This window comes from Kogia breviceps, chromosome 10, assembly GCF_026419965.1.
Source record: "Kogia breviceps isolate mKogBre1 chromosome 10, mKogBre1 haplotype 1, whole genome shotgun sequence".
NCBI classification, from domain to species: Eukaryota; Metazoa; Chordata; class Mammalia; order Artiodactyla; family Physeteridae; genus Kogia; species Kogia breviceps.
In genome coordinates this window covers 42,791,924-42,804,636 of record NC_081319.1, presented here as the reverse complement: position 1 = coordinate 42,804,636, position 12,713 = coordinate 42,791,924, and the positions used below count along the sequence as shown (strand labels likewise).

Genomic DNA, 12,713 nt, shown 5'->3' with positions numbered 1-12,713 from the left:
CCCTCTCTGGGGACGTGCCTTGGCTGGAGGGAGCTGCCTTGGGGCAGAAAAACCTGAGAGGTTTCCCTGCCCCTGACTCCCATCCCAGCAGGGAGTGTCAACCCACAGCCAATCACTGCCAACCCAGGAGTGAAAAGCCTGACATCCCTGATTCACGTGACACAGCCTGGCAATTGTCACTCAAGCTCTAGATCAGCCTGCAGCTAAAAATCACATCTTTGCTTGGCTGTCCTCATTCTACCCTGCTTTCCTCACTTCTTCACAGGTTTCTTCTGAGGGCACTCTCTTGATTCATGACTTAAAGACAAGAATCCCCATGTCAGGCTTTGCCTCTAGGGAACCAGACCCAAGTCACATCCTAACTACAAGTTTCCCCTGCATTTTGAACGTTCGCTTTATTCCACTTTGCTTTTACGAAAGACTTGCATTGGTACTTGTTTCCGCTAACCAAAATAAATCCAAAGAGAATTTTTGCTTTTATGAAAAAAGGTGGAAAGCAAAAAGAGCGTTCAGTGTTTGTTTTGCAGGGAGCCATTACAGAGGCAGTGGTACCCCAAGAGTGGCACCGCCAAGCTCCTTCCCCGGGAACAACACAGCATCTCAGCATCACGCTGCTACAGCTCTGAACTCTGTCTGTGAGCATTTGTGCTTTATTTCAAATTACTTTGCACATCCATTAGCAAGATGTGTCCTAAGGTAATTGCTTCTTTGACTTAACACCATTTTGGCTTGTGAAAAATGTCATAGGAACACTCTACTTTTGGGATAGCGCAGGTTGGGGAGCGGGGACCTGCACTGTTTTCCAGATTAAGCTAGTCCAGTTGGTGGATCTCTGCCCAGGCCCTACTGGAAGCCAGAGGGAGGCCCTTTGCAATGGAGCCTGTGCTTTGGGATACATATCCTACTTCCTTTATACCGAAAGAGTCATGATTTCTCAATTTTTAGGGTGTGGCGCCAAGCTCTACCTTTTAAAACTGGTTTTCCCATCAACACACTCATCAACAGACTGAGTACGCTCTGAATGTACAGCCCCTTAATGGCTGGAACCTGGAGGCAAGGTCATCTTCTTGCCTCCCAGCTTTAATGCTGGTGTTTTATTACCAGTGCAGTTGAATTTTTTTTTCCCAAAGGCTAACACTTAATGACATCCTTTGACGCACTTTGTTTCCTAAGCCTTTTTAAAACAAAGGGAGAAACGTTGCTATCAGGGAGGCACTAAGAGAAAGCAGGCAGCCTAGTAGGGAGGCTTTTGTTGTCTCCAGCGGGAAATCTGAAAGGTGAAATGGACTTTGGCCACTGTAATAATAATCTGCAAGTCTTTTTTTTTTTTGGTACGCGGGCCTCTCACTGTTGTGCCCTCTCCCGTTGCGGAGCACAGGCTCCAGACGCGGCCATGGCTCAAGGGCCCAGCCGCTCTGTGGCATGTGGGATATTCCCGGACCGGGGCACGAACCCATGTCCCCTGCATCGGCGGGTGGACTCTCAACCACTGCGCCACCAGGGAAGCCCATAATCTGCAAGTCTTTATTGCTGCTCCAGTGGAGTATTTGAAACTACTGCCAACTCGAAATGGAATTATGGGAGAATTTCAGAGCTGTCTAGGACCTCTGAGGTCCTCACGTCAAACCTCTAATTTTTGCAAAGCAGCCCCGGAGTCTGGGTGAGTCGTGTGGCACTCGCAATGCACAAGCTCCTAGGACAAAAGCCCAGGCTGTGTTTGGTCGACTTCCGTTCTTGCCAATGCACTGCGTTGCTTAACCAATAAGACAAGGTTAGATAACAAGGTGACAAATGCAGCTAAAATTAGATTTTGTGCGTAGGTAAGGATAGTACCTATTTATTGGAGCTCATGGAAACTTCATTGTTTCTATCAAGCCATCTCTTTCATAACTTTTCAACTACACTTCCCATGTGCCCTACTGGGTTCTGTGTTCTTGTTGGATCACTTAACCCTACTAAGGCAGTGGTTCACAGCCCTGGTTCCACACTAGACTCACTTGGAGGACGTTTAAAAAATACACGTGCCTGGGCCACCCAAGCAACTCTGAATTAATTCCGTACCAAGTACCGGGAATCAAAAAGCCCGTCTCTCAGCCATGGCTCTGCCACCAGCCATGTGACCCTGGCGGTGTCAGGTTGTGCGAGCACTTTTTAACTTGTTGCTAAGAGCTTTGTTTTCAGAATGGATACACAAGTAAGAGTAGTCAAAATGATGGGCATGCCTCCAAGTTTTCTGCTCCCTGTCCAGTGCAAAAATGTTAAATAACTAAAATGATTCCTATCCAGAGGACGGAGAAGTGTAATTTCTGAAGCGATTCACACCTCATTTTCCCCAGCACAGACTTCTACTCTCATTAGCTTTAATGGGGCCATTCAAGAAGGGATGACATTGTAAATCAGTTATACTTTAATATAAAATAAAATTTAAAAAAATAATAATTAAAAAAAAGAAGGGATGACTGCAGAGGGGCTAAACTTTGAAACTTTCAGAATGTTTATTCAGGAAAGGTTTTTAAAAACAAGAGGCAAGCAGAACACTGAACTTGACTCCAGTGTCTAGATTTATAATCTAAAATTTTTATTTTCATAACATTTTCAAAAATTGTTAGCATGCATTTTTATTATATGGTAAACTGTGTGTGGTCTGTGTGTGAGACTGGTCTCGTGAGATGTGTCTTGTGAGATAAGACTGTGGTACCCTCTTCCTTTTTTTAATAATATTTATTTATTTATTTGGCTGTGCCGGGTCTTAGTTGCGGCACGTGGGATCTTTGCTGCGGCATATGGGATCTTTTAGTTGCGGCATGCAAACTCTTAGTTGCATGTGGGATCTAGTTCCCTGAACAGGGATCGAACCCTGGAATCCTGCATTGGGAGGGTCGAGTCTTAACCACTAGACCACCAGGGAAGTCCCAGTACCCTTCTTCTCCTGCTTAATTGACTGTAAAAGTAATGCATGCTTGTAAAAAAAATGATACTACAGAAGAACAGAAAAAAGACAATGAATGTCACCTGTTCCCCTCCCCTACTCACTATAGAAATAATATAAGGCTAGTATTTTGGTGTTTAACCCCCCAGACTTTGAGCTCCATATGATTATGTGTATTCAATAAAGTGGGATTAAACTATACAAACTATTCTCCTACTAAAAGCTGCACTGTTTTCAGTGGAACAAAATGACCTGGGGGGCTTCCCTGGTGGCGCAGTGGTTGAGGGTCCGCCTGCCAATGCAGGCGACGCGGGTTCGTGCCCTGGTCCGGGAGGATCCTGCATGCCACGGAGCGGCTGGGCCCGTGGGCCATGGCCGCTGGGCCTGCGCGTCCAGAGCCTGTGCTCCGCAAAGGGAGAGCCCAAGGCAGTGAGAGGCCCGCATACCACAAAAAAAAAAAAAGAAAAAAAAAAAAAAAAGAAAATGACCTGGGGCATCTTTCCATGACAAATACATAGATTTACTTCATTCTTTTAATAGCAACACACTATTCCTTTGAGTTCTTAAGTATATCATTAGTCTTCTCAGCTCTGTAAAAGCTTCACTGAGATTTTAATTGTAATTGACTTAAACTCAAATTAATTTGGGGGTGAAATGACACTTAAAAAATACTGAGATTTTCATCAAATAACATGGTATATCTCTCCATTTATTTACATCTTCTCTTTGGTCTTTCAGTAAAATTGTATATTTTGCTTCATATACATTCTATGTATTTATTAAGATTAAATACTTAACTAGAACTTTTGAAAAATGGTGACCAAAAGCATGCATAGTGAGAGTCCTTATGGTTGTTCCTTGATTTATTGGTAACGCTTCTATGTCTGGCTGTTAAATGTATTTGCTATCAGTTTATTTTTTTCCTGGCTGCACTCCAAGGCATGCAGAACTTTCTCCACCAGGGATCGGACCCATGCCCCCTGCAGTGGAAGCATGGAGTCTTTTTTTTTTTTTTTTTAATTTATTTTATTTATTTATTTTTGGCCGCACTGAGTCTTCGTTGTTGTGCGTGGGCTTTCTCTGGTTGTGGTGAGCAGGGGCTACTCTTCGTCGCGATATGCAGGCTTCTCATTGCAGTGGCTTCTCTTGTTGAGGAGCATGGGCTCTAGGTGCACGGGCTTCAGTATTTGTGGCACGTGGGCTCAGTAGTTGCAGCTCACGGGCTCTAGAGCGCAGGCTCAGTAGTTGTGGCACACAGGCTTAGATGATTTGTGGCATATGGGATCTTCCCAGACCAGGGCTGGAACCTGTGTCCCTGCATTGGCAGGAGGATTCTTAACCACTGCGCCACCAGGGAAGTCCCTGTTATCAGTTTTTGATAGATATAATTTATTGGATTAAGAAAACATCCTTCTATTTCTGGTTTACTAAGAGTGTTTTATTAAAAACATTTAAGATCATCTATTAAGATGATCAAATGCAGTTTCTTCCCTTTCACCTAATCACACAAAAGCAGTACATTAAACTTCCGTCTTCCAATAAGCTCTCCTGCTCTTGTTGTTTTAGTCTTTTAATGCAATTTTTTTGGATTTGATGTATTTATATTTTACTTAGGATTTTGGGGGCATGTATGTATATTCATAAGAGATTTATCTATGGTTTTCTTTTTTATGTGGTGGAAGATTTTGACATCAGGGTGGTAAAAGCCTTATAAAATGAACTGTGAACCTTTACCTCTTTCAATGCTCTAGACTAGCGTTTGGCAAACGGCCAAATCCAGCCAAACACCTGTTCTTGTAAACAAATGTGGGATATTCATTGTCCATTTGTTTATCTATTGTCTACGGTTGACTTTGTGCTGTAATGGCAGAGCTGAGGAGCTGTGACAGAGACCATCTGGCACATAATGCCTAAGATATTTACTCTCTGGTCTTTTACAGAAAAGGTTTGTCAACCTTCCTCTAGAATGGTTTAAATATCACAGAAATTATCTGCTACTTGGACTTTTATAGGACTCCTCTATGAAACCATCTCTAACTAACCCAAACCCTGTTCTCCTTCACACTGGACATTTTTTCCAATCTCCTTCTTGGTTATTTACTTATTCAGGTTTCCTCCCTTTCTTTGAGTCAATCTGGCTCATTAAATTTTCCCTGGAAATCATCCTGTCATTCAGATTTTCACATTTATTATCATAGTCTCTTACAATTTTAGCAATCTGCTTTGTATATGTCATTAAACCCACATTTATACATTCAATGTTGTATATCTGTAATTTCTCTTTCTTTTTTTCCAGGAGACTAGTCAGAGTTTGTCTATTTAATTGGCCTTTACACAGAACCAGGTCTTGGTTTTAGTTATCAAACACAGTTTTTAAAACTGGTTTAGGGCTTCCCTGGTGGCGCAGTGGTTGAGAGTCCGCCTGCCAATGCAGGGGACACGGGTTCGTGCTCTGGTCTGGGAAGATCCTACATGCCGCAGAGCGGCTAGGCCTATGAGCCACGGCCGCTGAGCCTGCGCGTCCGGAGCCTGTGCTCCGCAACGGGAGAGGCCACAACAGTGAGAGGCCCACGTACGGCAAAACAACAACAACAACAAAAAAAACAAACAAAAAAAAACCTGGTTTTAAGTACTTTAATTTCTCCTTCTATTTTTATGAATTCCTTCTTCTTAAGGTTTATTTCCTCCTTTTTCTTCTCCCATGATCTATTGGCAATTCATTTATTTTCAATTAAAGGTGAAGAAGTTTTCTGAGTATGGCTTTGATTAGATCAAAATAGTGTTCTCACTGTTATTGATACATCTGTTAGTTCCTAGTTGGCATGCCACCTTAAAATGATTGCGAAAGTGTACCTTTAATTCTTTCTGCCTGATTGTTGTTTCTTATGTCAATCTCCTACCCCAAATTATGATTAATAATACCGGATATCTGTAGTTTGTTGAATTCTGGTGTGTCATGCACTCTCAATCCGTAGTTTTATTTCTTCCTCAAAACACCCCTATAGGTTGGTACAATGATTCTTATATTACAGACTAGATCACAGAGCAGTTAAGTAGCTCATACGAAGCCATGCAATCAGGCCACATGATCAGTAGCTCTGGCACTTGAAGTCAAACCCAGCTCCCTCAGCCTGCAAAGCTGCTGTTTTTTCCCATTGTGCCTTGTGGACCCATTTCCCCACTCTTTTCTCCTCAACCTTTCAGTTCTTCTGTCCTCCAATTCCCTTGACTTTTGCTCCTGCTCAGCCAGATGTTTTTAGCACATCAGACAGAGCATCACCTGAGAATCCGTAGCTCTGTTACAAAACAGTGTGGTCTAGTGGTTACAGGCAGACTCTGAATCCAGAACACTTGGGCTCCCATCTTGCTGCTACATACCAGGTGTGACATCTTAGGCAAGTTATTTTCTTTGAGAACTTCTCCTAGGGCTGCTCTGAGGATTAAAAAACTGAAACCATGTAAAGCACTTAGAGCTGTGAATGGCCACATAAAAGCTAAAGAGAGTGCGGAGTTTCAGAACAGATCTCACCTCTCTAGCAGTAGAGGCTGCCTTAGCATGTAAAAGAGAGGGAGGGAGGCCAAACTATCCATGACTGCATACTTACCAATATTCTTCTGGATCTCGATAACAAAGTGATTCTGTGGATCCTGGCAGCTAAAGGAAAAGACTACTGTCTCTCCGGCTTTGATGGACAATGGGGTTACCCATCTTTTAGGAATGATGTGACATAGGTTCGCTGGCAGAGTTGGGGCCCCAGGCTTTATGAGGACTGTGATGTTGCTTCCACGTGGCAGAGCAATCTCATAAGCTTCTGAAGGAAGGAAGAAAAATGGAGTGAACAGGATGATTTAGGACTGCCAACCTGCTGCCGTCCCATCAGTTGGTCCAGGAGGATGACCTCCTTGACCCCTTTGTTCCTTCCCCCAGGTCTGAGAAGTGGGATGATGCAAAATGAAAGTATTATCCTCACCTGTGGGCAAGAACCCAGCCACTGAGGGCTGGGCATTGACACGCATCTCTTGTTTGGCTGATTAATTTTTCTAAAAATTAAAAACACTACACCACATCCTAGGTGTCTGGAGCAGCATGTTTTCAGATACCCATCCGTGCAATATTAAATACAGAGAAACTGCCACATCTCTTCACAATATGACTGTAGGTGAAAAGTTCACACACAAAAACCATCTTTTTGTAGAGAGACATGCTTATCTGTAAAGAGCTGCTGTCCCCTGCCCAGGCTACTTCATATGCCCTGTACACACATACATGCAGTAGTGGAGGCCAGGAAAACTTGCAGAAATTAGATACAAACATATTGTGTCAATGAATGTGGAAAGTTAAAGCCAAACAATACTAATACCTCAGACTGGGGCTCAGCAAAATTATTTGAACAAACATTATCAAGCAAGAGAGACGGAGGTTGGTTACTAAACAAAGGGTGGATGCACACCAGTCAGGACAGGGCCCTGATTCACAAACAAGCCCAATCTCCTTACCATTCCTTTTGCTTTATGGATTTTTAGGTCCTCTCAGACCAAAAGGAAGAGCTACTTTTCCTCTTAGTAGCCACTGTCCCTTCCCTGACTTGGGTTCTGATTGTGGTCTCTGGGTGGCTGATGGGCTGGGAGCAGAGGATGGGAGGCCAGTTGTCTGGCGGAGGGAATCATGGGGCTCACAGAGAGGGGCTGGCGTCGGTGCCTCTGTCCCACCGTGTTCTGCACCAACAGCTGGCCAGCACCTGTTATGGCGCCTTGTACATGGAGGTGCCTGGTGCACCTATTTAGCCGGTAAATAGCAATTTAACCAAAAGCTTTACTTTTCCCCTTCCTTTAAAAAATTTTTAGAATCAAGTTAATTGATCTAATTTACATACATTATAAAAGGACCTACTTAAGAGTTTTGACAAATGTGTGTGCACATGTACACCACCACAATCAAGATATAAAAATATTCATTACCCTCAAAAGTTCCCTCAGCGCCCTTTGCAGTCGACCTCCACTCCTGGCCCCAGAAAACTATAAATTAGTTTTGCCTGACTTAGACCTTCCTGCAAAACGGTGTGCTTACTTACTCCCTTTTGTACTTGGCTGCTTTTGCTCAGCGTGTTTGAGAGTCAACTGCATGGATCAGCAGTTTGTTCCCTTTTATCGCTGAGTAGTATTCCATTGTCTGGAGAGACTGCAATTTATTTATCCAGGCACCCGTTCAGTGACATTTGAGTGCTTTCCAGTTTTTGACCAACCTCGTGCTTTCATTTTACCAGAACTGCTAGCCTGCTCAAGAGCTGTACTCACTTCTCCTCCCACTCAGTGCATGGACATGCCTGTGTTCCCACAGCCTAGCTGCTGTGTGCCATCAAACGTTTGGATTTTTGTCAACCTCCTCTTGTACCCCTCTCCCCCACCATTCACTCTGCGCCATACCGGCCAGCCAGCAGCTCTTTATATAGGGTGGAAATTGATCACTCAACCTGTGATAATGAACTGCAAAAATTTCCTCTGGGTTATGAGGGAAGAACTTTACCCTCTTTGGGCCTCTGTTCCCTCATTTGTAAAATGAGGAGATTGGGCTAGAAAAGCTCCACCTTCCCTGACAGCTCATCTATCTATCATCAGTATCTGAGGAAATAAGAAGCAATTTTGCAAATGTAAGCATTCCCAACTACGGCCCAGCAGTGACACATCTCTCAGAGCACAGGGGCACCAGCACAGCTGGCTTCGTGACTTTGTTTTCAAGAGGGCTCAGGTTTGCATTTTCGGAGAAAGACTTCTTATCTCTCTAACCTCACCTTGTACCCCTCTCCACCTTGGTCACTGTGCTCGGGCCATCTTTGCCTTCTTTCTTGAACATACCAACCTCAGGGTCTTTGCATGTACTGGTTCTGATTTCTAAAATGCTCTTTCTCTAGCAATATCTGGCTCCTTTTTGTTATTTGGGTCTCAGCTCAAAGATCACCTCCTCAGAGCAGTCTTCCCCACCAGCTACCCAAAATGCTCACCCCACCCCTACCCCAGCCGTCCTGTACCTGCTTTCCCTTCATCCCTGCTCCCTTCTCTGAGAGGACCCATGTTATTTGTTCCCACCTCCCACTAACAGAATGTGAGTTGCTGCCTACAGGAAGGCAGCAGGAATTTGCCTGTCTTTTTCAGTGGTAGTCTCAGGACCCAAACAGTGCCTGGTGCCCCCATGGAAGCAGAACTGATGACCCTCCCAACAGCACCATACAAAATCTCCACATTCTTGTCTTTGCCACATTTAATTTCTTATAGACTTACTACCATTCCTATGTTTCAGTTTTGGCTACAAATCTTGGTGGGAACCAGGGACTCTGAGCTTTTTAATTAATAGCCTCAGAGAAAGAAAACATCCTCTGAGGCAGAAGTTTCTTTACTTGAATGCTTCATCTTCAAGCAGCATGGTCACTGAGAATCTTCTGAGAAAGATCGAAAGGCCCAGGGGTTCTTTTAAGATACCAGATTAAAAATGAGTCCAGATGCATGTTCAGAAACCCAGCTGTCAGATGTATATCTGAGCTGAGTATGTCAACCCTTGCGTTCTCTTTCTGTAATCATAAAAAAGGTCTTCCCATGTTATCTGTAAAAACTTATTGGGGTACCGGGTCTCTGAAGGCTCGCCACGCTCTCCTGTGGCCTCCAACCCCGGGCCTCCGGGGGGCTAATTCACTGTTAAGTGAAGCTGTAGTCCATCTCAGGGCTGCAGCCTGGCTGGCTAGGTTACCAATTTCTTTGTCATTTCTCCTCTTTGGCAAAAATATTTTAAAATTCCTGATTCTACAATTATGATTACTGTTACTTTATTTTCGGCTGTGCCTCACAGCTTGCAGGGTCCTAACCACTGGACCACCAGGGAAGTCCGGATTACTGTTATTTTAATTGAGCGTTAGACCCTAAACAGATCAGCGGTTCCCTAAGCCTGGAGGTGGGGGAAGGGGATGGAATACAAAGAGGCAGAGGAGACTTTGTAGGATAAGAAAACCATTCTGTATCTTGACCATGGTGGTGAGTATAGGTTGTACACAAATTCCACAACTCAACAAAACTGTGCACTTAAAATTGGTGAAGTTTATTGTGTTTAAGTTACACCTTAATAAGAGGGGAAAAAACTTGTGCTAGAAAGATTGTATTTCTACACAAAGTGGCACTTAATAAATGAAAAAAGGAATAATCATGACCACAGTTAAAATATGGTTTAATAATATTTTGAGGTGGGCCTCGTTTCTCCCAAGGTATGTGTAATAATTTCAAATAGCTGTAAATTAGATTTTGAGAAGAAAAGGCTGATCTTACTAAAATTTCTCCTTTCAGTTCTTCTCTACTGTTTTCAGGCAGGTCAGTATCCCAAATAATTCTGCATATATGACAATCTATTCCATTATCAATGACAGCCAAAAATATATATATAATCTTTTTTAGAAATTCATTTTTTTTCTTTTAGAATCTGAAATCTTCTATTCATTCAAACATTTTCCGGGTTCATATTATGTTCCAGGGATCATCCAGGGTGCAAAAGATCTAATGGCAAAAAAAAAGCCCTGGAGTTCCTGCCCCCAGGGAGTTAATAGTCTAGACTAGGGGTTTCTAAGTGGTCTGTGGAGGGCTTTAAAAATGATGAAGTTCTAAGTTACAGTAGGCCCAACGTGAGACCTGGGAATCTGTATCGGAACCACCTTCTTTTTCCCCCCTAGGGTGGGAGGTAGGGATTCCTTCCTTTTGTTTATTTTTTCCAGATGGAAAACCAATCGTCCCAACTCTAATGACTGAATATGCCAATTCTTCCTTCATGAATTGTTAATGCTACTTCTGTTGTTTATATTATTTGGGGTCTAAATAACCCATATTTTCATCCAAACTCCTTTTGGAAAGAAAGCAGATGAAGCCTTGTAAGGGTTAAATGACTCACTTGGGGTGGACTTTTAACATTGGACCACGTTTCTTTGCTCGACTTTTTTTTTTTTTTTTTTTTTTTTTTTTTTTTGCCGTACGCGGGCCTCTCACTGTCGTGGCCCCTCCTGTTGCGGAGCACAGGCTCCGGACGCGCAGGCCCAGCGGCCACGGCTCACGGGCCCAGCCGCTCCGCGGCACGTGGGATCCTCCCGGACCGGGGCACGAACCCGCGTCCCCTGCATCGGCAGGCGGACTCTCAACCACTGCGCCACCAGGGAAGCCCTCTTTGCTCGACTTTGAGATGACCAACCCAGTATGTTCTACGATCAGGCCACAGTTCATATCTCTGCTTCAGTGCCTCATACCAGAGAATCCCCACCTGGCTCAGAGCCCAGGGAACACTAAAGGGCTTATCCACCTTTGCAGCAGGAGACCATTTATATTACATGCTGTTTCCTAGGGTCACAGCCAAGGCTACATCATCCATTGGACTTTCATTTTCAACTGTCCCTCCTCATCCTCAATGATAAATATACCAGCTGGAGGGGGAGAGCCAGAATGAGAAGATAATGATTCAACCATGTATACACTTGAAATCTGGACCCTCCTTACCGAGCCACAACTAGAGGCACTTATTCTACTGCAATAAAAGGAGCAGAGAGACCCTCCACTGCTTGAGTAAAATCACTTATAACTTTTTTTATCACAAATGCTTAGAGTTTGAGAACGACATCTTGGTTGCACATTTTTCCCCTCTTCCCCACTCACCACCATTAATCATCCCTTGAAACTGAAAATTTCAACACTGTAGAATAAATCTCAGCCTCCTGCCACCCCACTCCTAACCCCCAGTCGGGCTGGCACATCTGAGTGCTTGATAAATGTACTGTAATTTAAAGAAAATGGATGGGCGTTTTCTTCTTCAACATCTCTTTCTTTTGTCTCCCTAGGAACTTGGTATTTCATTGGTCTGGTATTTTGGAAGACCTATTACCCAAGTTCACAGAAACCCGAAGCTCCAGATTCTGGCATGATTTTGAGATCTCACAGGCTGAAAGAAATCCAAGGCGACCCTCACATTAGCAGCGCGTGGGCTGTTGGGCTGCAGAGCCTGCAGGCACCACACATGGGCACATGAGTCACAGCTCTCATCTTCAGCTCTCCTGCCTTCCAACCTCTGTTTATTAGGATGCCTCGGTTAGTTTCTGCCTCACCAGCGGCTTCTCGGGTGGGAATTTCCAATTGTTTTAATCACCATTCATCATTCGCATATCACAGGATATTGTACAAACGCCCCTGTTATTCCTTTTCCCTGCCATCCTATGTCTCTGTAAGGGAAGTAAATGCAAGGAAGGGGATTCACCAGGAAGTTATCTGTTCCCAGATGTGTCCAATACAGGTTAAATGACTGACAGATGTAATTTACAGTTTCTTAGACGGGTCAGAACCTGCTGCCTCAAAGCTGGGTGTGGTTTCCTGGGACACTCTGCCCTCATCCACTCTCTCTGCCCAACGAAGATGAGCAGAATAGCTCCCAACCAGGGACTGGACACAGCCTGGGCACCAGGAAATACATACGAAGACCCATGGGACGAATTCCCAGGATGTCGAGGACTCAGACTCAGGAACAAAGCAGTACGATTGTGAATCAGCGTGGCTGATCAGTCACAGTCTGCATGGGAGTCAGATTCCAAAGCAAGCCCATAAGGAGATAATAATTTACGGGGAAATAGCCCTGTCCTCTCTCAGGAAGACGTCACACTGCAGACCCACATCGCTCTCTCAAGGAGTCCATGGGGCTGTGGCTGGTGTCTGCTCCCCCATGGAGCAGATCCCTGCTTCTCAGACTGATCACCAGATAAAGCACTGATTTTAGGGA

General features: G+C 44.1%; 1 protein-coding gene across 1 annotated transcript in view; it reads right to left on the bottom strand.

The window, feature by feature from the left end:
• CDCP1 (CUB domain containing protein 1) overlaps positions 1-12,713 on the bottom strand; it is a 55,945-nt gene that overhangs the window by 23,861 nt on the left and 19,371 nt on the right. Inside the window, exon 2 of the mRNA XM_059077883.2 lies at positions 6,535-6,741. Within this exon, the coding sequence (XP_058933866.1) occupies positions 6,535-6,741 (207 nt within the window). The remainder of the gene's footprint in view (positions 1-6,534; positions 6,742-12,713) is intronic.